The sequence below is a fragment of the Notamacropus eugenii genome, chromosome 2, assembly GCF_028372415.1.
Source record: "Notamacropus eugenii isolate mMacEug1 chromosome 2, mMacEug1.pri_v2, whole genome shotgun sequence".
Classification (NCBI taxonomy): Eukaryota; Metazoa; Chordata; class Mammalia; order Diprotodontia; family Macropodidae; genus Notamacropus; species Notamacropus eugenii.
The window spans coordinates 434,157,567-434,182,684 of record NC_092873.1 but is presented as its reverse complement, the minus strand read 5'-3'; the positions used below and the strand labels follow the sequence as shown (position 1 = coordinate 434,182,684).

The 25,118-nt window shown below is 39.1% G+C and overlaps 1 protein-coding gene across 1 annotated transcript in view; it reads right to left on the bottom strand.

Moving 5' to 3' along the window:
- LEMD1 (LEM domain containing 1) overlaps positions 1-24,686 on the bottom strand; it is a 50,948-nt gene extending 26,262 nt beyond the window's left edge. Inside the window, exons 1-6 of the mRNA XM_072648053.1 lie at positions 24,562-24,686; positions 21,376-21,590; positions 19,716-19,946; positions 19,031-19,150; positions 16,229-16,357; positions 14,753-14,823 (exon numbers count right to left, since the gene is read on the bottom strand). Coding sequence (XP_072504154.1) covers positions 14,753-14,823; positions 16,229-16,357; positions 19,031-19,112 — 282 coding nt within the window. The 5' untranslated portion in view covers positions 19,113-19,150; positions 19,716-19,946; positions 21,376-21,590; positions 24,562-24,686. The remainder of the gene's footprint in view (positions 1-14,752; positions 14,824-16,228; positions 16,358-19,030; positions 19,151-19,715; positions 19,947-21,375; positions 21,591-24,561) is intronic.
- Positions 24,687-25,118: the final 432 nt, after the last annotated feature.

The following is a 25,118-nucleotide window of genomic DNA, read 5'->3' as shown; positions in this document are numbered from 1 at the left end:
ATATTTTCATCTGGGAGATGAAAGTGACAATGAGCTAAATGACCTGTAGGGATGCTTGTTCTGGGAATGTATCAATATATGAGTTGACGTTTTGTTGTGTTTTAAACCAAAAGATACTATTTTCCTAGTCATATTTTTTTACTTAATTTATTTAACTTTTCAACATTCATTTTCACAAAATTTTGGGTTCCAAATTTTCTCCCCATTTCTCCCCTCCCCCCACCCCAAAACGCCAAGCATTCTAATTACCCCTATCACCAATCTGCCTTCCCTTCTAGCATCCCTCCCTTCCCTTTTCCCCATCTTCTCTTTTGTCTCGTAGGGAAAGATAACTTTCTATACCCCATTACCTGTATTTCTTATTTCCTAGTTGTAAGAACAATGCTCAACAGTTGTTCCTAAAACTTTGAGTTCCAACTTCACTTCATCCCTCCCTCCCCACCCATTCCCACTGGGAAGGCAAGCAATTTAATATAGGTCATATCTGTGTAGTTTTGCAAATGACTTCCATAATAGTCATGTTGTGTAAGACTAACTATATTTCCTTCCATTCTATCCTGCCCCCCATTTCTTCTATTCTCTCTTTTGATCCTATCCCTCCACAAGAGTGTTGACTTCTAATTTCTCCCTCCTCCCACTGCGCTCCCTTCCATCATCCCCCCACCCTGCTTATTCCCTTCTCCCCCACTTTCCTGTATTGTAAGATAGGTTTTCATACCAAAATGAGTATGCATTTTATTCCTTCCTTGAGTCAAATGTGATGAGAGTAAGCTTCATGTTTTTTCTCTCACAGCCCCGCTTTTTCCCTCCACTGAAAAGTCTTTTACTTGCTTCTTTTATGACAGATAATTTGCTCCATTCCATTTCTCCCTTTCTCCTCCCAATGTGTGTGTGTGTGTGTGTGTGTGTGTGTGTGTGTGTGTGTGTGTGTGTGTGTGTAATCCCACCAACTACCCAGATACTGAAAAAAGTTTCAAGGGTTACAAATATTGTCTTTCCGTGTAGGAATGTAAATAGTTCAACTTTAGTAAGTCCCTTATGATTTCTCTTTGCTGTTTACCTTTTCATGCTTCTCTTGATTCTTGTGTTTGAAAGTCAAATGTTCTTTTCAGTTCTGGTCTTTTCATCAAGAATGCTTGAAAGTCCTCTATTTTATTGAAAGATCATTTTTTCCCCTGAAGAATTATACTCAGTTTTGCTGGGTAGGTGATTCTTGATTTTAGTCCTAGCTCTTTTGACTTCTGGAATATAATATTCCATGCCCTTTGATCCCTTAATGTAGAAGCTGCTAGATCTTCTGTTATTCTGATTGTATTTCCACAATACTCAAATTGTTTCTTTCTGGTTGCTTGCAATATTTTCTTCTTGACCTGGTAACTCTGGAATTTGGCTACAATGTTCCTAGGAGTTTCTCTTTTTGGGTCTCTTTCAGGAGGCGATCAGTGGATTCTCTCAATATTTATTTTGCCCTCTGGTTCTAGAATATCAGGGCAGTTTTCCTTGATAATTTCATGAAAGATGATGTCTAGGCTCCTTTTTTTGGTCATGGCTTTCAGGTAGTCCCATAATTTTTAAATTGTCTCTCCTGGATCTATTTTCCAGGTCAGTTGTTTTTCCAGTGAGATATTTCACATTATCTTCCATTTTATTCATTCTTTTGGTTTTGTTTTGTGATTTCTTGGTTTCTCATAAAGTCATTAGCCTCCATCTGTTCCATTCTAATTTTGAAAGAACTATTTTCTTCAGTGAGCTTTTGAACCTCCTTTTCCATTTGACTAATTCTGCTTTTTAAAGCATTCTTCTCCTCATTGGCTTTTTGAACCTCTTTTGCCAATTGAGTTAGCCTATTTTTAAAGGCGTTATTTTCTTCAGCATTTTTTGGGGTCTCCTTGTTGACTTGTTTTTCAGGATTTTCTTATATCTCTCTCATTTGTCTTCCCAGTTTTTCCTCCACCTCTCTTACTTGATTTTCAAAATCCTTTTTGAGGTCTTCCATGGCCTGAGACCATTGAGTATTTATTTTGGATGTTTGGGATACATAAGCCTTGACTTTTATGTCTTTCCCTGATGGTAAGCATTGTTCTTCCTCATCAGAAAGGATGGGAGAAGATATCTGTTCACCAAGAAAGTAGCCTTCTCTGGTCTTATTTTTTTCCCCTTTTTTGGGCACTTTCCCAACCAGTTACTTGACTTTGGGGTCCTTTGTCAAGAGTAGGATATACTGGGGGCGGAGCCAAGATGGCGAAGTAGAAAGACGCACATACACATAGCTCCGAACCCACAAAACACAGAACGGCAGAGGGGACTAACCCAGGGCGAATTCTGCACCCAGAGACCACAGAATATTGGAGCGAGGGAGATTTCTGTTCCAGAGAGACCTGCAAACCTCTCGCAGGGGGCCCTTCGCAACGCGGACTGGGCGCCGGGGCGAGAAGCAGAGAGCAGCCCTACCGCGGCAGCGACAACGTGGGAAGCAGATCCGAGAGGGTTGCGAGACGGGATCTCCAGCGGCCACGCTGGTCCCCCCACCCACAGAGGGACCTGCAAACCTCTCGCAAAAGGTCCCTCGCGCTGCAGACACGGAGCCCAGCCGGGACCTGCGGCGGCGGCCGCGGCTCTGAGAGGCACAGTCCTAAGAGGGCTCCAGAGGCGGCTGCGGATGGCGGATCCCCAAGCGAGCGGGAGCCTGGATCCATTGTGGAAGGTCTGTGCATAAACCGCCTGAGGGAATTGAGCCAGAGAGGCGGCCCTGCCCCTGACCACCTGAACTTAATTTAACACTGAATAACAGCCCTGCCCCCGCCAAAAGCCCTAAGGCGGGAAGCAGCATTTGAATCTCAGTCCTCCCAAACGCTGGCTGGGAGGAGTAGGAGGCGAGGTGGGTGTGAGGAGAACATTCAGAGTTCAGGCCACTAGGTGGAGAATATGCCAAGAAAAGGGAAAAGAAATAAAACTATTGAAGGGTACTTTATCGCAGAGAAAAAAACACTTCCTCCCCTCCTTTCTGATGGGGAGGAACAATGCTTGCCATCAGGCAAAGACACAGAAATCGAGGATTCTGTGTCCCAGCCCACCCAATGGGCTCAGGCGATGGAAGAGCTCAAGAGGAATTTTGAAAATCAAGTTAGAGAGGTGGAGGAAAGACTGGAAAGGGAAATGAGAGGGATGAGGGAGAAGCATGAAAAACAGATCAGCTCCCTGCTAAAGGAGAACCAAAAAAATCTTGAAGAAATTGGCACCCTGAGAACTAGCCTAACTCAGCTGGCAAGGGAGGTGCAAGGGGCCAATGAGGAGAAGAATGCTTTCAAAAGCAGAATTAACCAAATGGAAAAGGAGATTCAAAAGCTTACTGAAGAAAATAGATCTCTCAAATCTGGAATGGTACAGATGGAAGCTTTGGACTTTTCGAGAAAGACAGATATCTCAGAACATACCGCGCAGATTCGAAAAATGGAAGATAAGGTGAAATATCTTATTGGAAAAACAACTGACCTGGAAAATAGAATCAGGAGAGACAATGTAAAAATTCTGGGACTACCTGAAAACCATGATCAAAAGAAGAGCCTAGACATCATCTTCCATGAAATTATCAAGGAAAACTGCCCTGAGATTCTAGAACCAGAAGGCAAAATAAATATTCAAGGAATCCGCAGAACACCGCATGAAAGAGATCCAAAAAGAGAAACTCCTAGGAGCATTGTGGCCAAATTCCAGAATTCCCAGGTGAAAGAGAAAATATTGCAAGCAGCTAGAAAGAAACAATTCAAGTATTGTGGAAATACAATCAGGATAGTACAAGATCTGGCTCCTTCTACATTGAGGGACAGAAGGGAATGGAATAGGATATTCCAGAAGTCAAAGGAAATAGGACTGAAGCCAAGAATCACCTACCCAGCAAAACTGAGTATAATACTTCAGGAAAAAAAATGGTCTTTCAATGAAATAGAAGACTTTCAAATTTTCCTGATGAAAAGACCAGAACTGGAAAGAAAATTTGACTTTCTAACACAAGAATGAAGAGAACCATGAAAAGGCGAACAGCAAAGAGAAATCATAAGGGACTTACTAAAGTTGAACTGTTTACATTCCTACATGGAAAGACAATATTTATAACTGTTGAAACATTTCAGTATCTGGGCACTGGGTGGGAGTACACACACACACACACACACATGCACACATGCACACATACATAGAGACAGAGTGCACAGAGTGAATTGAAGAGGATGGGATCACATACTAAAAAAAAAAAAATTAAATCAAGCAGTGAGAGAGAAATATTGGGAGGAGAAAGGGAGAAGTTATATGGGGCAAATTATCTCTTATAAAAGAGGCAAGCAAAAGACTTATTAGTGGTGGGATAAAGAGGGGAGGCAAGAGAAAAACATGAGGTCTACTCTCATCACAATCCACTAAAGGAAAGAATATAATGCACACTCATTTTGATAGGAAAACCTATCTCATAATACAGGAGAGTGGGGGACAGGGGCACAAGTAGGATGGGGGGGAGGATAGAGGGGAGGGCATGGGGAGGAGAATGCAATACGAGGTCGACACTCATGGGGAGGGAAAGGACCATAAGAAAATAGAAGTAATGGGGGACAGGACAGGATGGAGGGAAATATAGTTAGTCCTATACAACACAACTAGTATGGAAATCATTTGCAAAACTAAACAGATATGGCCTATATTGAACTGCCTGTCTTCCAAGGGGAAGGGGTAGAGAGGTAGGGAGCCAAAGAAGTTGGAACTCAAAGTGTTAGGACCAAATGTAATGTTATTACCACCGGGTAACAAGAAATACAGGTTAAGGGGTCAAGAAAGCTATCCGGCCCTACAGGACAAAAGAGAAGACGGAGACAAGGGCAGGGAGGGAGGATAGAGGAGAGAGAAGATAGGTCACAGGGGCAATTAGAAAGCTTGGATCGGGGGGGGGGGGGGGGGGGGGGGGGGGGGGAGGGGAAAAAAGGGGAGAAAATTTGTAACCCAAAAATGTGTGAAAATAAATGTTAAAAGTTTAATAAAAAAAAAAAAAGAGTAGGATATACTCTGGGGATCTGTAAAATCTCAGTTCCTCCAAGATGGCACAGTCAAGCATGTACACTGGTTGGGGAGCAGGAAGAGATTGTTGTGCCCAGAATCTTAGCAGTTTCCTCTCCACAGCCACCTGACCTCCAGTTCCACCAAGCTAGCACTGGGGGGCTGAGATTCAGTTAAGCTGTGGGGGCAGGGCCACCATTCAGTGTGAGATAAAGATCAGCTCCCTCAGGGCCTCTACGCAGGGCTGAGGTAGGAATGGGGTGCTCAGTGCCCCCTGGGTTTTACGATCCAACAATGCATGTGGGCTGCTGTAGGGGCTGCTGTGGAAGCTGCTGCCACCAGCCAGATGTGGCCTCTGCAGCCTCAGAGGCCAGAGCTATGGGAAGGCCCTTCTCCCTTCCTGGCCAGCTGAAAACACCCCGTCACTGACCTTTGGCACCTGTAGGTTGAGGGATCTGTGAGCCGCTGGTGCTTCGACTGGAGATTCTGCTCCCAAGGTGTCCTCCTCCCAGAGCTGCGCCACGATGCTCATTCAAGGCTGGGCTGGGCTCTGTTCCACATCGGGTGCAACCAGTGTTTCCTGTGGACCTTTCAGGTCACCCTGGGCTGGAAATCTCCTCCACTCTGTTGTGCTCCTCTTCTGCTGCTCCAAAATTTGTTGAGAGTCCTTCTCTACAGGTATTTTATGGGCTGTGTGGGGAGAGCCTGCATATGTGTGTCTTTCTACTCCGCCATCTTGGCTCCCTAGTCATATATTTTTATATTTTATTTTTAATGAAAAAATAAATTTTCTTTATATTCTAATTCTTTATGTTTCATGATGACTTTTTTTTTTTTTTTTACTACTGAGTAATACTTTAAAAAAAATCTTTCTGTTCTCTGGGATTATACTCTCTCATGATTACCCAGTTTTTCATTGGATTCCAAGTACACTGTGAATATGAATGCTATGGATTATTAAGGAATCATGCCTGTTACATACAGGGGTATTGCTCTGCTGATAATACACACTACTTAAAATTATGTACTATTGATAATATTGTTGCCTAGTCGTATGTAGCACTGATTTCACTGACACTGTTTGCCTTTTCATGTGCTAATTGTTGGTTATAGCTTCTATATAGCTCCATAATAGCACTGCATGTTATTGATTGCATTAGCATATTTCTTTACTGATTTGTTGTTGTATAGGACTTCACATTGGGTTGTTTTATTTAGCACTATTGATTTACAGGATACAATTTTAACTAAGATTTGAACAAAACTGAGGCCAAAATTTTAAAAAAGTGATGTGAAATAATACAAATGTGAAAAAATACAAATGGGTAATTATATGGGTAGACCCAAATGTAAAAAAAAAAAAAGGAAAGAAAAAAGAATATTATAAAAAACATTGAAAAGAGCTAATAAGATTTGGGGAGATATGTTGTGATTAATATAAATTTCAGTCTATTTTGTAAATTTTTTTTTGTGGTGTAACAGATATAGATGATCATTCAAAAATTCCTGATACAGTGATTATAGGGAAAGTGATCACTATTTCTCCCTCTAAAGAGAAGAAGCAGAATTAAAAAGTGAAAGCCCTAGTGGAGAGAAAGCTTACCAGTTTATAAACCAATGAGGAACTTAATTAAGTCAGGAAAAGATTTTTACCTACAGATAATATTGGGTGTAGACCTCCCACTTTATAGGTAACCCACAGGCCCAAGTCAGAAATATTCTCAAGAAAGGACTTATGTCCTCCTGAGAAAGGCAGAATTTATATCTGAATCAGTCAAGCAACGAATTACTATGGTGTGAGAAAGTCTCAAACCTAGAACAAAATGAATAATTTGATTTTTCAAAATTGAAGAGTCTACTGTTACATCTGTACAGTCTAAGGACAACAAATCCTAAGATCATATGCAGATTATTGATTAATACTATCGTCACAAAATCCAGCAGTCCATAGATTTCACCTGTGGTGGTAGTACAGAAAAAGAATAAAATATGAATGTGTGTAGAGTAGACTAACAGAATTTTAACAAAAGAACCCAAGTGGATTACCATTCCAAGACTATAAGATGTCCTGGATTGTGTGTTATGAACCCAGTGGTTTTTCTTATTGGATCTGCACAGTACATACTACTAGATACCTAAGGCAGAGGAAGGTAAAGAGAAGACAGTTTCCATCTATTCCATTTTTACTAGTTTTATGTAATCTGAAAACCATCTTGATGACACTTAATGTTTTTCTACAGTTTATAAAGAAGTGAATTATATAGACATGTTGGTGTGTCTAGATGATCTCAATGTCTTTGAAAAGATTCTAGAAGAACATGGGGAAAGACAGATGAACATTTTAGATCACCTGGAATATGCTGTTTTGAAGCTGTCAATCAAGGACAGTTTTACAGAACTCCTGCGAAGTTTTTGGATTATACAGTCTCTCAGCAAGGAGTGAGCTCTGATTCAGAGAAGACAGGACAATTCCTCAACTGCCCATGTCCAAAGAACCTTAGAGACTTTCTTGGATTTTTGGGCCAGTACTGCAAATTTGTAAAGAACCATACATCTAGTCTTCATCTTATGAATGATCTCATTTGTGAATACAAGACTAGAATTGGAAACAGAAGAGAATTGAAGATGTTTGTCCTGAACTCTCTAAAGCCACATGAAAACCACTGAAGTGAAAAATGTGAGCATGAAAAAGCAGCTACATGGTACAGTAGATAGAGTATCAGCCCTGGAGTCAGGAAGACCTGAGTTCAAATCTGGCCTCAGACACTTACTAGCTGTGTGACCCTGGGCAAGTCACTTAACCCCATTGCCTCCAAAAAAAACAAAAGAAAAATATAAGTAAGATACGTATTATATATTAGCTCCTCTTCTCCAACTCTAAAGACAAGTAGCAATTGTGGTGGGATTTTACTTACCAGGAGCTCTCAATACCAACGAAATCACAGATTTAGTTTAAAAAAGAAAAAAACCTCTTTTTTCTCATAACATCACTTGTGTAGGTCTCAAAGTCCAGATCTGTACTGATAGAAGAAAGTATTCCCCAGGAGTTCCTTGTACTGCTGAAATCACAGTTCATGTCCGAACAAAACAAAATAACACTTTCCATATAAGATTATTATAATCCATTTCAATGTTATTTCTGTTGTCCATCATCTATTTTTGTCAATTAGTTGTTTAGTTCAGGATTGAATTATTTCAGTTGTGCTGCATATCCTTTTCTTGTTATGATTTTTTCTTGATTTTTCCTTATTTTGATCTTTACTTCAACAAAAAGATATACACAGCGAGCTGATTAAGGAATAACTCACAACAATAATGAGTCTCCTCCCTGCTTTTAAAATGCAATCTATTTAATTTCTTGTTGGTGATTTTATTTGATGCTCCCATATCCTGCGCCTACCATTTTTTAAAAGGAAATATTCATGAGGCTTCTGTGTATCTTACAAGTTTTTGTCTTCTCATTCCTTCTTCCTGAGCCATGATTTCCCATATAATTTTTACCATCTTCCCCCTATAAGTTACCAACTGTCAAAGTCTGTATTGATTGACTTTGAAGGATCTTAATGAATTGTCATAAAATTTCTCTTCTTTAGCCTCAATAACTGATACTGGTGCATAAACTATATTTATTTTTGTGGGTTTTTTTCATATAGTATCTCATGAATTAATATTTCTTATCGCTTTTGGGTGTATAATAAAATTAACTCCACCAAACTCTTTCTTTCCAAGGAGCACCTGTGAGCCATCCCCATTTGATTGCAATGTTCTTCTTTCTTCTGATTTCATTTATAGTGAGAATGCCAAGACCGGTACCTCCTCCAGCCTTCTGTCTACACTGGTCATTGGATAAATTATGGCACATCTAGAGTAGCAACTGTGAAGTTGAAGTTTATCAACAATCTAAGAACCAGGATTCTGAGCATCTCTGTATGTAATCCTGCCCTTCAGCCACCATGAATGTGGTGGCAGAAGGAGATAGTACCAGCCTAAGGACCATTTTGCATTTTTCTTTTTTTTAATGGGAATTTCAAAAAAGAATGGGAGTAAAAGATATCAAAAAAAAAATGTATGATAGGAAGAAAAGACAGACTGGTCATGTGGAGAAGGCAAAGGATGACAGGTGACTGGTCAGAGCATTCCACTAATAATTCCCTTGTGACATGACTTCCCTGTGGCAAACCTATGAGAGGATGCACACAAGTTACACAGAATGGCAAGTGTCAGTGGATTGGAATTGAAATTATGTAGATAGATAATGCCTGCCACAATGGTTTCCATGGTAATGGCCATATTATATTCATTCCTACAAAAAGATGAACGAGGAATACGGATGAAAAATAATGAATAGGGATGAACAAATTCACATTGCCCCTAAAATGCCAATAATATGCCAACGATTCCTTTTGGAAACTAGAAGAGGAAAGAAACGATGGCAGGTTTGAGTAGTCTCAGCATTGCTGCTGCTGTACTTGGGGGTGAGGAGTCCTGGTGACATGAGTAAAGCTGCCCGTGTCAGCACCACCACAAGTATTTCAAGGGCTTTCCCCAACTGACGGCTACCTGGACTTGAAGGCCAAGCAGAGAGGCTTACTCCATGGGTCTTGATGATGCTATTATGAAGTCTTATACTCACCTCGCATTTTCAATGCTCTCTCCCCCTTGAAATGCACACACACATGCATACTTTTAGGAGGAGATATTATACTTGCCATTATTATATTGAAATGTATTATATTACATTGTTATGTTTTATTACATTATATTATATTATGCTACATTATGTTACATTGTTGTTGACTCTTCATGACCCCATTTGGGATTTTCTTGGCAAAGATCCTAGAGTGGTTTGCTATTTCCTTCTCCAGCTCATTTTACAGATGAGGAAGCTGAGGCAAACAAGGTGACATGACTTGCCCAGGGTCCCACAGCTAGTAAGTGTTTAAGGCCAGATTTGAGCTCAGGAAGATGAATTTTCCCTGTTGTACATCCAGCACTGTATTCACTACACCACCTAGCTGCCTCCTTATACTGAGTTACATTATTTTATATTGTGTTGTTATATTATGTTACATTATATTGTCTTGTATTATATTCAGAGGTCTTCAAAGAGCTAGATTTTGAACATGTGTATTTGGGTAGTGGGATAGGAATAAGGAAAGTATTCTAAGCTGAAAGAATTAAAAAGCAAAGATATAGAGGTAAGGAAGAACATGGCATGTTTAGGAGACATGAGGATCCCAGACTGATCAAAAAATTGAAAATACTTCTCTAGGTACTATTATTAAGCATTGTTCCATTTCCTACTCAGTAAACATTTATGAAACACCTACTATGTGCCAGGCACCGTGGACTAAGAAGTGGGGCTACAGGAAAAAGTGAGAGTCTGCTCTTAAGGAGCTTACAGTCTAATGACAGAGACAACATGCAAACGACGAGGTACAAGGAAGCTACAGACAGGATGAACAGAAGACAGTCTACAGAGGGAAGGCACCAGCACTGAGGCAGACCAGGAAGGGCTTCTTCAGAAGGCAGGTTTTCAGCTGAGACCTGAAGGAAGAGAGGGAAGCCAGGAGGCAGAGATGAGGAGGGAGAGCATTCAAGGTTTGGGGGACAGCCAGTAAAAAGGCATGAAATAAGGGGTTGGAGTGTCTGGTTCAACAAACAAGGAGCCAGTGAAGCTTGATCACAGAGGACCTGGGGATGAATAGGTTGTAAGAAGACAGGAGAGGTAGGAGGGGGTCAGGTTATGCAGGACTTTGGATGCCAAATAAGATTTATATTTCATCCTGGAGGTCATAGGAAGTCAATAGAATTTATGGAGTAGGAGTTTACTGTAAGGGAGCCTGGGCTTTAGGAAGATCTGTTTTGTTGGTGAAAGGAACATAGATTGGAGTGGAGAGAGACTTGTGGCAGGCAGACCAACAGCAGGCTACTACAACAATCCCAGCACTAGGTAATAAGGGCCTAAAGTGTGATGTTGACAGTATCCAAGGAGAGAATAGGCCTAAGTAAGTTGCAAAGATAAAACTGATAGGTCTCGACAACAGACTGGATGTGGGAGTGAAGATGAGGCTGTGAGTCTGGGTGATTGAGAGAACAGTGTTATCCTCAATCATAATAGGGAAATCTGCAAGGGGGGAGGTTTTGGAGGAAAGATTATGAGTTCAGTTTTGGATCTGCTGAGTGTGAGATGTCTACAGAATATCCAATTAGAGATGTCTAATAAGCAGGTGGAGATGTAATAGTAGAGATTACCAGGTCTGGATAAGTAGATCTGAGAAATGACAACTGCATCCAAAGGATCTGATGAGATCACCAAGAGAAATAGAACAGAAGGAGAGGAGAAGAGGGCCCAGGACACAGCCCTGTAGGACAACCAGGGTTAGTGGGGAAGACCTAGATGAAGATCCAGCAAAGGAAACAGGATTGGTCAGATATTCAGGAGAACCAGGATAGAGTAGTGTCACAGAAACCTAGCAAGATGAGAGCCTCAAGAAAGGCATGACTAACGGTGTTAAAGGTTGCAAAGAGATCAAGAAAATGAGATTGAAAGAAGGTCATTGGTTTTGGCAGTTAAGAGATCACTGGTAACTCTGGAGCAAGCAATATGGGTGGAACGAAGGGGTCAGAAGCTAGACTGTAGAGTTAAGAAAAGAGTATGAGAAACAGCAGTATAGGCACTGATTGTCAGAAGACTTTCTCAAGGTTAGTCACAAAAGAGAGGCTAGATAATACTGGACAATAGCTAGTGCAGATAGAGGATTAAGTGAGTTTTTTGAGAAGTTGAAGTGTACAGCATTAGATAAGTATATTAATACACTTGACTATCACTTTTAAAATAACATCTTTGAGTTAGTTGTAGCTACTTTTGAATTTAACAGTTAACAGACATCTTAAGGTCCCTTATTTTTTAAAAAATGTATTGCTATATTATTTTTTACATAACTTTCATTTCTGAATATATTCCTCTCTATCCAAAGAGCCATCTTTTACAACAAAGAGAAAAACTGTAGTTCAGTAAAAATATGGTACATGCCAACATAATCTGACAGTATAGGCAGTGTTCTACACCCACATTCCTGCACTTCTGCAAGGAAGAGTGAGATGCTTTTTATCATCTCTTCTCAAGTCTTAAGGTCCTCTATTAAATCAGAATGTATCATATAAGATTGGGTTTAAAATCTGTTAAACCATCATACCTTTCCGGTTGTCTACTTCTTTAGATTACTGATTTAAACTGAGATTATTCAAAATATATTTAAATTGAAAGGTAAAAGGCATCTTTTTCACCTGAGACAGTTTCACAACATAGTTTGCCGTTCCTCCTGAAAATATATTCAGATGACTTATATGAAAAACATTTTCTGAAAAGCAGAACAGGGATTAAATAATTGGAAAAAATTGTTTAGTGAGCCCTTTCAAATCATTGGTAAAATATCTTTTAAATTAACTTAGTAAGACATCAGAATTACTTTAATAAATCTGAATTATATTTAAATATGAACCTATTGTTATAATGTACAGAAAGTATTGTCCATTGTTTGGAAGAAACCAGAGATGACATATTTACTAAGCTTGCGAATGATATGAAGCCAGGAGTGACTACTAATACACTAATAATCCAAAAACATCTTGGCAGTAAAAAATGGTGAGTTAAAGCTAACATTTAATTTAAAATGGATAAATTTAGTTTTCCACTTGAGTTAAAAAATCAACTGCCCAAGTATTGAATAGGGCAGATGTAGTTAGATAATTAATATATTTTTTAAAAAGGCTTGCGAGCTCAATAAACCAGAAATATGATGAGGAATCCAAACTAACATGACTTGTAACTACATTAATATAAATACATAATGTCCAGTGTAGGGACTCTAGTTCCCCTGGTCATGTGGAATATTAAGTTTGGGTGAGAGGGGATTTTACTAAACGTCACTGATAAACTATAGCCTATCCAGAAGATGCAGTCAGAATGGGATTGGGGTGGGGGCTAGAAACCATGCCAAAGAGGACTAACTAAAGGAACTGGGGATATTCAGTTTGGAGAAGCAAAAACTCAAGATCTACATATTCAAAGGGTTGGCACATACAAGAGACTACTTACTCTAAATATTCCAGCATCTTGTCTATGACAGGTATTTTTAAATGTTGAACTGAATTCTACTTGACTTCAGAATACAGAATATTTCCGAAAGGGTAGAAGCTACAGGATACATTTCAGTAACGTAAGGGAAAATACCCTAACAATTATATATTCTAAAATGGAATGAGTTTGAAAGATGATATAATCCACAACTTTAGAGGTTTTCTAGCAGTCAGGAAGGCTAAAGATATTTTAGAGAATATTCATGATTTGAGTAAGAGCTGAATCTGAAATCTCTTCCATCTCTAAGATTATGGTTAAGTAGATTTTTTAAAAAGGAAAGAAAGTAATAGCAACCTCCATTAATATTCCATTTTGTTGCTTCATTGTAGCATGGAAGTGATCTGTTTTTCAAAAGTTATGCCAGCAGATGTAGGCTCAGAAAAGTCTTATATCAAACTGGAAGGATTTCTGGTACGAATTTGGCAAAAGACTGGCATTTGAGGCAGGCTAGAAGAGATACCATTATCCAGAAGCCCAACCATCAGGTAAATTTTTCCAGTTATAACAAATCAGAATGAACACTCAAGCATGAAAAGGCTGTGATCAGCATTGGTCCAGAGAATACCCATACTGATGAAATCACAGATCCTCTGCAATGTTGAAGAAGTAACTACTTTAGGTAATACATAAAAACCATTGGGAACAATAACAACTTTTTTGTGGGGGGATACATTAGTGGGTTTGTAAGGATTCTTTAGGATGTGGAGCTCAGAGTCTCTGACTTATGGAGAATCAGGAATAAGTGAAAGCAGTAGCATCTGGAAGGATAAATGCAATTCTACCTATATTTGTGACTTCTACTCTAACTGTACCTAATATTCCAGTCTCTGAGCTTCCTTCTCTCCACTGCCCATTTTATGGTTCCTGGATCTGCTAACTGTCTGCCTTTTACTCTGTTTTTCACTAATCTGCCAGCCCCTTTGCTGTCCTACCTTCCATCTATCTCCATCTCTCCTCTTCATTTGACTGCTACTTGTCTCCAGCTTCTTGAATCCACAGTCACCTGAAACCTTTTTGCAAGTATAGTTCAAGTAGAAAGGCCAAATGCTGAACCCAAACATTTCCCATTAAACAGTATGACTGCTTCATAGACATGAACTTGTGACTATATCTGTTCTACTGGATTTTTTGCTCAATTAATTTTGGGTGGGGAAAGAGAATAAACTTTAACTTGAGCAGGCTGGACATGCAACGACCATTTACATGCCCAATCCCATTACTGATAAGCATAGGTGCTCTAACCTGCTCCAGGCAGGTGGCTATACCATATGGATATTGGACCTAGCACAGATACTACCTCTGTACTCTTGAGGTGAAGAAATTCAAGAGCCTCAGCCTGCAGGGGGAAGGCACCACCATACCCAGTTTAGAGTATATTTAAATAACAATAAGAATGACATTTTTACTATGACTATTCTTCCAGAGCATGGAATTAGCTTTGTATAACAGAACTCTACTCAAAATGCCATTTTTAACACATACTTTTTCTTCCTAATCGTTAGTAGAGTGACTTGCAATTTATCATTCTTAATTATTTGTAAAATGTTCATACATCAGGAAGCTACATACTTCTGTGGGTCGTCTGGTTCTTTTTGGTGAGATTTTGATGCTTCTTTCCAAAGTGATATCATCAAAATTCTCTAAATCACAGAAAACATAATGAAAATTGAGATGAGAACATGAAAGCTACCAAAGGAATGGACCTTAATTACCAAATCCAATTTCCTCACTCACAAGTTTAAAAAAATGAGATTATTATGATTATTATTTTTAAAAGGGTCAATTGTCCTAGCTTACTGGGTTATAAGAACAGTTTATTCTTTTCATTGATCATTATTGAGAAATAAATACAAGCCTTCCAGGGCCTGCTGATGGGAAGAGGTCCCAAAGACCCATCACTGTTCTCTCTTAGGTACTATGCCAAACTGAATGATTGTCTGTATAGCTTCTCTTTATGGAACAACAGTTGCCTAATGGTCACTGATAAGAAGTAGCTTGCTTGGGCTGCTATTTGTAGGAAATGGAAATTTTGAGTACCCATTATCTGGTTATTGTGGAAAGTTGTTAGAGGGGCTGTCATAGTGCCCTGAGGTATTCTTATGAATAATAATAGCTAACGTTTATATAGCACTTTAAGGTTTCCAAAAATGCAGGACTGTGACAAGTCACCAAACGCTTTGCCATCATAGAGATAACTGCAGTATCTCACATTTATAGCACTCACTGGAGGTGGGAGGGACAACCATGAGTCAAATGTAATTTAGTGGATTTTATAGTACCCAATACCATTTCCTGAGAAAGAAGAGAGCAAAAGACCTTTAGGTGGCTCAAAGCATTCTCACTACTTGCTAAACCAGAAAGGAATAGGGAATTATGTCAGATGCTCTCTTCTCATACATCTGCCCATCATAGCTCCTAATTTGGATTGCTTCAAAAGGTATGCTTTGGGGCCTCTTGCCTTATCTACTAAGGACTGGGGGGTTCTACAAGGGAATTGTGGAACTTCTGAGGGGGTGTGCCATTACAAGTGAACATCAGGGAACTCCAAAGAGTATCCTTAATCCCCAAATTCCAGGATTTCCAAAAAAGACTACCTAGCAGCTCCTGTTTGAGACAGTGAGGCAGTGTGTATGAGAGTCTAGATAAAGGAAGGTAAATTGAGTTCGTGCAGCTCTCTTGTGTACTTTTTAGCAGATACATAATCTGTATTTCTTTAAGGGACTCCGAAATTTGCTTGTAATAGATTTTGGCTTTAGGAATCAATTACCAATTTTGATATTGTCATTAGGATGATATACAGTTTATAAGTAAGTAAAAAGCTTTTTTTCAGGTATTTGAATTATGTCAAATGATTACAGCTGCATAATTCTCCCGTGTAGGACCACATCCTTGAACAACAAGTGACCCCTGATTTTCAAGACCCTGTTGGAGGACCTAAGCGAAAACTGGTATTTGGGAGCTCAGTCTGCATAATATTTTAAGATACACGAACTTCTCTGGACAAATCCATTAAAAACAATATGAATTTTAGATTAACCATGATACCTTCCTCTTCCTCACTTTCCAGATCCTGGTGTGGCTCTTCTGTTTTCTTCTTAACATTATGTTCTGTTGATGAACTTGAGACAGTCAAAAACTGTAGTAGTTTATCCTCATTAATCTGTCTTGTGGAAGCTGAGAAAGTAGAGAAAAGTTTAAATTACCCTTTATCAACTTACCATCCCACTAACCACAGCAGCTCTTCCAACCTCTGCTCCCTTCCTCAAACCTTCCATGGTTCCCCTTTTCATCACACTCTCAGCTGAAAACCTTGCTTCTTATTTTATAGAAAAAATGGAGGACATTTTTCTTGAGTTCCTTCTTCACCCCCTTTTCCTCATCTCCCTTCATCCAAGTGTCTTCTGACACTGTATCCTTTTTCATCGCTGCCTCACATGATGAAGCCTTACTCTTTATCAAGGATAACCCCTCTACTTGTTCAAGTCATCTCATTCCAACCCATCTCTTCCAACAAATTGTTCCTTCTGTCATCCCTACTCTCTCATTTTCAATTTCTTCCTGTCTACTGGCTCATTCTCTATGCCTACACACATCCTAACCTCCCTCTGCCCTCCCAACCCTACAGTTGTCCTCTACCTATTCTGCCCTTTGTAGTTATTCTCAAAAAGACCAAGCACAGCAGGTACCTCCACTTTCTCTCCTCTCACTCTCTTCTTATGCCCTTACAATCTGAGTTCTAACCTTATCATTCCACTCAAACTGCTCTCTTCAAAGTTACTAATGATCTCTTATTTGCCAAATCCATTAGCCTTTTCTCAGTCCTCATTCTCCTTGACTTCTCTGCAGCCTCTGACAATATTGACCACTCTCTCCTCCTTAATACTCTCTTCTCTCTAGGTTTTTGGGATACCACCTTTCCCCTGACTCCTCTCCTACCTCTCTGACCAATCTTTCTGAATCTCCTTTGCTGGATTCTTTTCCAGATCCTGACCTTCAACAGTAGGTATCCCACAAGATCCTGTCCTGGGCCCTCTCCTATTCTCCCTCTATAGGACTTCACTTGCTGATATCCACTCCCATGTATTTAATCACCATTTCTATGCTGATGACTCTCAAATCTACCCATCCTGCTCTAGTATCTCTGCTGATCTCCAATCTTGCATCTCCATCTGCCCTTCAGGCATTTTGAACTAGAAGTCCAATAGACACCTGAAACTCAACATGTCCAAAACAGAATTCATTATATTTCCCTCTAAACCCTCCCCCACCTCCTACCTTCCCTATTACTACAGAGGGCAACACCATCCTCCAGGTCCTTTAGGCTCTCAACCTGGTAGTAATGCTCGATTCTGTACTATCTCTTACCATCCCCCATCCTCCCAGCATCCAAGGTGTTGCCAAGGTCCGTTGATTACACCTTTGCAAAATCTCTTATATACTCATCTTTGTTCTCTCCTCTGGCACTGCCAACACTCTTATCACCTCATGCCTGGATTATACTACAAGAGCCTGCTGGTTAGTATGCCTATCTCAAATCTCTTCCCACTCCAATCCATCCTCCATTCAACCACTAAAGTGATTCTCCTAAAGCACAAATACAGTTACATCACCCCTCTACTCAATGACTCCAGTGACTCCCTGTTGCCTATAGGAGCAAATACAAAATGCTCTGATTGGCATTCAAAGCCCTTCATCACCTAACCCTCTCCTACCTTTCCAGTTTTCTTACCCTTTACTTCCCAACATACACCCTTTCATCAAGGGACAGTGGCCTCCTGGCTATTCCACTCACTTGATTTCTTGGCTTCAGGAATTCCTCTAGCTGTCCTCAATGCCTAGAATGCTCCTCTGCTCAGACTACTGACTTGCCTGGCTTCTTTTAAGTTCTGGCCAAAATCCCACCTTCTTACAGGAAGCCTTCCTGTAACAGCAAGGACCCCCCGAATACACAGGGGAGCCTGCTGTACAGGTTCTTAGATCTGCTTTTCTAAAAGGAGAACAACTTTTGAGGGGTCAATAATCTACTTTAATTAAGCACATAAATCATTCACTTAGTTCAGGGAAAAAAAATCAGCATCCTGAACTTCAGAGAAAATACAAACAGAAATTACAAACAGAAAGACCAACAGACAGGGCTTCCAGCTGTCTGACCGTAGACAACATGTACATCATTACCAGAGAGAGAAGCACCAACATCTGGGTTTTCAAAATGGGGGGAGAGGGAGGAGCCTCCTTAACAGCTACCTGGAGTCTCATTTGGCACACCAACCTTCTTCCAAAATATAAGCTCCAAAGTAAAACCTCACCTCAGAGTATACATACTCTTTTCAGGGCTGGAGGGCACAACTCTTGTGACCCTGTGCCTCATTAGAAATTAACAAAAGGTGTCTGAGGCTTATTTATGGGCAGGGAAGATCTTTAACTCTTCCCCCCACTCACCATTAACCTTACACTTCCCTACTCCCTTTTAATTCTAGTGCCTTCCCTCTGTTAATTATTTACTATTTATCCTGTACATAGCTTGCTTTGTATTTATTTACATACTGTCTCCCTCATTAGATTGTAAGCTCCTTGAGGGCAGGAACTAGCAGGCACAGAGTAAATGTTTACTGATTGATTCATTGAAATTATTAAAATAAGGTTTACTGTCTAGTGAAATATTAGATAGTAAAATTTTATTATTCAGTTTCTTATGTCATGTTACACATATTTAAAGGTAGTTGGTCCTACATCTATATAACCCTTTTCTGTATAATGATTCTGTTATTGATGGAGAAATTAAATCTCTCTCTCTGACATAACTTTTCACTAGTCCCTAATTTCTGTTTTTGTTTGTTGTATGCATACGTATTATTGGCCCCGGATCATATCCATGCTTGATAAGCTGTTGCTGCAATTCACTGTCTGTCAGGTTTTTAATATCCACCATGCTAATGGGAACTTGGCCTTCTTCTTTACCTATTGAACCTTTGAAATAATAAAACATCCAATTAATTAAGAGAGCCTTACAAATAAGTACCAAAAATTATCAACCCACAAGAATGTTTATTAACTTTTCTACCCTACCCCAGCAAGAATACAGGCAGCAAAGGAAATGGCCGTTCTTTCTGTCTTATTGTAAAACATCATTACTCACCACAAGGGAGTGACCAGTTCACAAAGATACTCTAAAATCATCTTATCTTTGCTCCCTCTTTTACAAACCCTATCAGCTGCCAATGACAAAGAACTTGAAGTGACCCTCCTCCCAATATTATATTGTTCAATTACTTCTATCTTTTCCTAAAAAATTAGTATGAGAAAGATTTCCTTTAGAAATTATCTAAATTACTAAAATCTCAATATTTCCATAACTGCCTACAGACCTCAAATAAGATCCAAGCTTTGAAAAGAGAGATAAGAAACTAATTAAATATGAAAGGGAAAAAGATTTCAGTTAGTTGAATGAAAGTTATTTATTTCTGACCTTGTAAAGAAAGTATAGGACAGTAAGTGATTCTGAACAGAAGTGTTTTTCACACTTGTAATTTACCTCTGAATATAATGAGACGGTAGTTTTTAATTAACCGTCAGCAGACTTTGTAATTGCTGAATTGGCATTTGAATGAAGTTGGCTATTCATTCCCTGGCACAGAAATTGATTTATATAGATTTATACAAGTCATGATTCAGTGTTCCAAACTCCTCAGCTTCAGGTTCAATCAGTTTTATTCAGATAATCCCTTCATCAGAGAACTAAAATCTCTACCCATTTAACAAAAACCTGAAGAAGAAAAAAAGCAAAAACCATTAGCAATATATTTTTTTAAAACTCTACCTGAGTTTATTTATTGTATGCATCCACTTAATTCTTTTTATCAGATTATAAAGCATTTTAACATTACAGTGAAAATCACTGCAAGACAATTACACACCACAGAAGGATTTGCCTCCATAAGTAATCAATCATTGTCCAATTAGGAGGAACACAGTACACTAGAAAGAATTTTTAAAAAAATCTTATGAGCTATTTTGCATAATGAGCCCATAGTTCAGGAACAGCAAGTTCATCATTTCTCTTTTTTGCAGTCAGGGGTTGGGTTTAAGATCTCACCCCAACATCATTATTATAATTATTGAAGCAGAATGGTGAAATAGAGTTGACCTTGGAGCCAAGAAGACCTAAATTCAAGTTTCCCCTCTGGCTATATGACTCCAAGTAGTCACTCAACTTCTCAGTGCTCCAAACAATTGTCTGAGACTCCTGGGGTGCAAAGAAAGTACCAATCTACACTGGTAAAGGGCATTTTGTCCCCTGGGAGTTCCCTGAATCAGTGAAATCCCAAGTCTAGTCTTATTCTATCTCTTACTCCGTCAGCATATAAAGCTGTTGACATAAGAATGGTTTCATTTTTGTTTCTGAACCCTCTTAGACTATCACATGCCTTGCACATGGTAAAGGTTTAAAAACAAATAAGACATTTGATCAATGTTCATTGTTGAGGCAGTCAAGGATAGAGTGCTGGATTTGGAATTGGGAAGGCCTGCTTTGAAGATTTGGGATCAAAGCCTCTCTGAAGCTATCTCAGTGACCCAGGAGCAAGTCACTTCATCTTTCTGAGCCTTGGTAATTCAAAGCGTGTAAGCAACATAAGATGCAACTAGTAATAAATGACTGGAGTTCTCATCAGAAAGAAATCACTGGTCCTTGAGTTCCTGACATGTATTTTTGTTGAATTATGACAATGAGCCTATTCTTAACTTGTACTGTAGAGATGCCAAATCAAATGCTTTGAACTTATGGGTCAAAGGACTTCAGTTGAGGCCTGAGTTGACTGTCCACTAGTACAGTCTTGGGCAAATCACAAACATCTCCCTCAGTTATGGAATGAGGGTAATGATGCTTGTATTACATCCCCAGGGTTGTTAGAAAAGAATATATAAAATGTCCACCCCTATTTAATTGTGAGTATTATGGGTCATGGAGGTGCCCTGAAGAAAAAAGTAAAATAAGATACTGAAGAATCCTTTCAGTTTATGTAAAACTAGCTCAAGTATGTTTTGGGACATCTGTCCTTGCAAAGTAGTTTCTGCTGCTTTACCTTCTCCCTCAAACCAGATTCTAAAAGACATCCCATTAGTTTAAAGCAACACTTGACAATTTCCTAGAGAAAATATTAAATGGAATCCAATTGGACGATTAATCCACTTACCCCTTCATAAAGCCTAAAAGGCACCAAAGCCATGTGACTTTCACCTTGGAATTTCTACTAGCAACCAGGTCTTCTGCCTATTTAGACACTATGATAGTCATAATACCAACAGTGTGACATCAGTAAATTCCATAGCAACAGACTGATATGAAAACAAGCTTATCATTTCATTCCAAGTTCCAGCTGAAGGAGAAATTTGTCTTCTTGAATTACGTCTGTGGCAAAGAGGAAAAGATATAGAGAAACCATCATTACTTACCAATTAATCACTAAACATTTAACTGTCTATACTACGTATAGTAATTGAGTATGCTAGACCCTGGGGATACAAAGACAAAAATGAAATCACACTTGCCCTCAAGAATCTTACATTCTCTGAAGGGAAACAAACAAGATGCACATGCATAAATATATAAAAAATAAATGACTCATAAAAAGTAAGGAAACGCTATCTAGCTAAAATGAATTTAAAAAAAAAAAACAGAAGAAAAAATGATCAAACAAGACTAGAGGGTTGGATAATCAATAAGGGATTCCCGTGGATAAATGTAATAGCAAGGACCCCAGAATACACAGGAGGGCCTGCTATACAGGTTCTTAGATCTGCTTTTCTAAAAGGAAAGCAACTTTTGAGGAGTCAATCTCTTTAATGAAGCACATATATTATTCACTTAGTTCAAGGGAAGAAGTTAGTACCCTGAACTTCAGAGAAAATACTGAGAAATACATATCAATAGACAGTGCTTCTGGCTTCCTGATATAAGTAATACATACATCATAGATCAACAGACAGATCCAACTGTCTGACCATACATACATAGCTACCAGAAAGAGAAGCACCAACATCTCAGTTTCAAAGCCAGGGGGCTCTTTCTTGGCTGCCCAGAGTCTTGTCTGGCCAAACAAACACTTCCAGTGAATAAGCCACAAAGTAAAATCTCACCTCAGAGTACTTATACATTTTTCAGAGTCAGAGGGCTCACAACACTTGAGATCCAGTGCCTCATTAACAAAAGGCGTAGGCCTTCTTACAAATCTTCCCTAATGCGCAGGCCTATTAATAGGTGGGGAAGATCTTCTCATTTAGAAGCAAAATTATATTAACAATAAGCAAAAATGCATAGTCAATACAATAAGTAATTTGATTATGTGGTATAGAAGTAGAGGAAAGAAGAAAAGGCAAATGTTTTATATGTAAGTATTCGCATTGATGTGAGAATTAGCCAACATGGTATTTGTAACAGGGACTGACTAGTGTAGGAAGCAGCCTTGCCAAATCCCCCACGTGGTTTGGAGGTTGCCAGAGTCAACTAAGTGCTGAAATGAAAATCAGGAAGACCTAGATTCAAGTCTTATCTCAAATGCTTACTAACCCTGAGCAAGCCACGGAACCTCTCATGATGTAACTCAAAAGGCTGTTTGGAGGACCAGTACAAAAATAAAGGTAAAAGTTCTGCAAACCATCAAGCACTCTGTCTACTATAGCTGTTAATGCAGCAAATAGAGCACTAGGCTTGGAGCTAGGAAAATGTGAGTGCAAATGTGACTTGAAGTTACTTAACCTCTGTTTGCCTCAGTTTCCTCAACTGTAAAATGGGGATAATAATAGCATCTAGCACACAGTGTTGTTGTAAGGAACAAATGAGATTTCGGTGAGACGTGCCTAGCACAGTGCCTGCTAACTCATGCTAATTCCTTTCCCATTATTTTAAGGTTGATGATATGAGTATTATTACTTATTATTAATTAGTGTCATTTTAGAGATGAGGAAACTAAGACTTAGCAGGGTTAAATGCCATGCCATTGCTTAACTGTTGGAGACACTATTCAAATTCAGTTGTTTCCTGATTAGAAGTTCACATCTCCAATCTCAACCATATCCCCACAGACAGGTAAGATAAGCATTATTAGTTTTCATATTAATAATCTCTTAACTATATCCCTACAGATGGGTAGGATTAGTTTGACTGTACAGTCCAGTTAAGAAACAAAGACCAGACCATGAGACTGAGGTTTCTTTTAGGAAAAGCTGCTGAGCCAAAAGTAAATCACAAGGCAAAACCGAAACCAAACCAAACCAAACAAACAAAACCCCAACATGGAAAAAATACAGAAAGTATAGATCAAATACAAATGGTAGTAGAGAGCCAACAAGTTACTTAGTTTTCACTCATCTTATCCACACCAGGCTGGAGTCTATACTATTTTAGTAGACCCCCTCCCCTACAGGGTGAATTTTCACTAACTCATTTGGTCACTTATTCCACATGAACCAAAAGAACTAATAGTCTTCAGCTCTGCATTAGTAATGTTCATAGGGTGATTCTAATCATAATTTCAGGGCTATGGCTAAGGATGTTTCTAAATAATGTGTTTGTTTGCAAACAAATTTTTTGTGTGAAAACTTGATAACAGTCAAACATTGATTTCTACCAGACAAAGACTTCCAAAATTACCACATTTGTTTCAATAAAAGCAAATAAATGATAGGTTTGAGCTATTAGGATGCATGAGCAACTTGTTTACATTTCCAAGCAGCGCTCCCCACAAAAAGCTACTTGCCAGGTGGAAATGCTTTCATTAAATACTTGGGCTTTTGAGATGATGCAAACATTTTCAAGATATTTTCTTCGCAAAAAATATCTGGTTTGACATGTCAAGCAAGGAGACAAAAGACTAAACTATAGATGATTTTGGCCAAAAGAATATCTCCTGGGCACCCCTGGACATAGAAGGCACTGTGCCAGGCACGGATCTCTTGAAGGTCTTTCTAGCTCTTTGCTTCTAAGATAATTTCCCTGGACAATTTTGTATTGAAGGATGTTGAATTATCTGGATTTGCTCACTATTTTCTCCACATTCACCATGTAAATTGCTCCTTCTTCCACTGATGTTTGGATGTGTCTACATGAGCCTTAGGTTGCTCTTTATTTTTCCTAGGGCTCATAGAGGTGCTTTATTCACTGAAAAGTAGTATTTCAATTGCCAATCTACTAGGAATTCAACATGATATGGTATCCAAAACCAGACAGTTTCCTCCTTTCATTAAAATTTTCCTCCCTTAATGCCAAATGCTGTTATTAAACCTAAATAACTAAAATAGTAAAAGCCAGATGTCACTTCAGTTATAGGTTTGATACCACACAATTTCCACTACTAAAGTTTAATCTGCAGTTATTTACTTACCCTATCCTTTGGAAGAATGCACAATTTAAATGTAAATGCATTTCAACTGCCAATAACCATCTGCAAAGGGAAATCAACTGAACCAAAGATCAGCAGCTGTCAGACTGAATTCCTTGCATCAAACACTATTTCCAAAGCACTTCCCCCTTACTATGACCTCACAACTACCACCTGTCTCGGAGTCAAAGCTGAAGGCAAAGGGAAGAGGAGAATTGAGGTGATTAACCAGATAATTTAGGCCAAATGAAAATAAGTCTGTAACTGACATTAAAAAAAGGTTTCAGTCTGAATGACCCAAAATTGTTATCTATATCATTTGAACTAGTTAACCAATTTTCCTCTTTCTTCTGCTTGCAACAGGCAGGGTCTGCACAATACAGCATTCTTATCCCTCATGTCCATGAGTAACCACTTACATAATAACTAGGTTGAATGTAGTCTTCCATACCGTATTGGCATTCAATTATTATTCTGCACTTACTACACAGAGCTCTTGATTATGCATAGTACTTAAGGAAAGTAGCAAAGTGGATAAACCAAAATTCACTTATATTTGG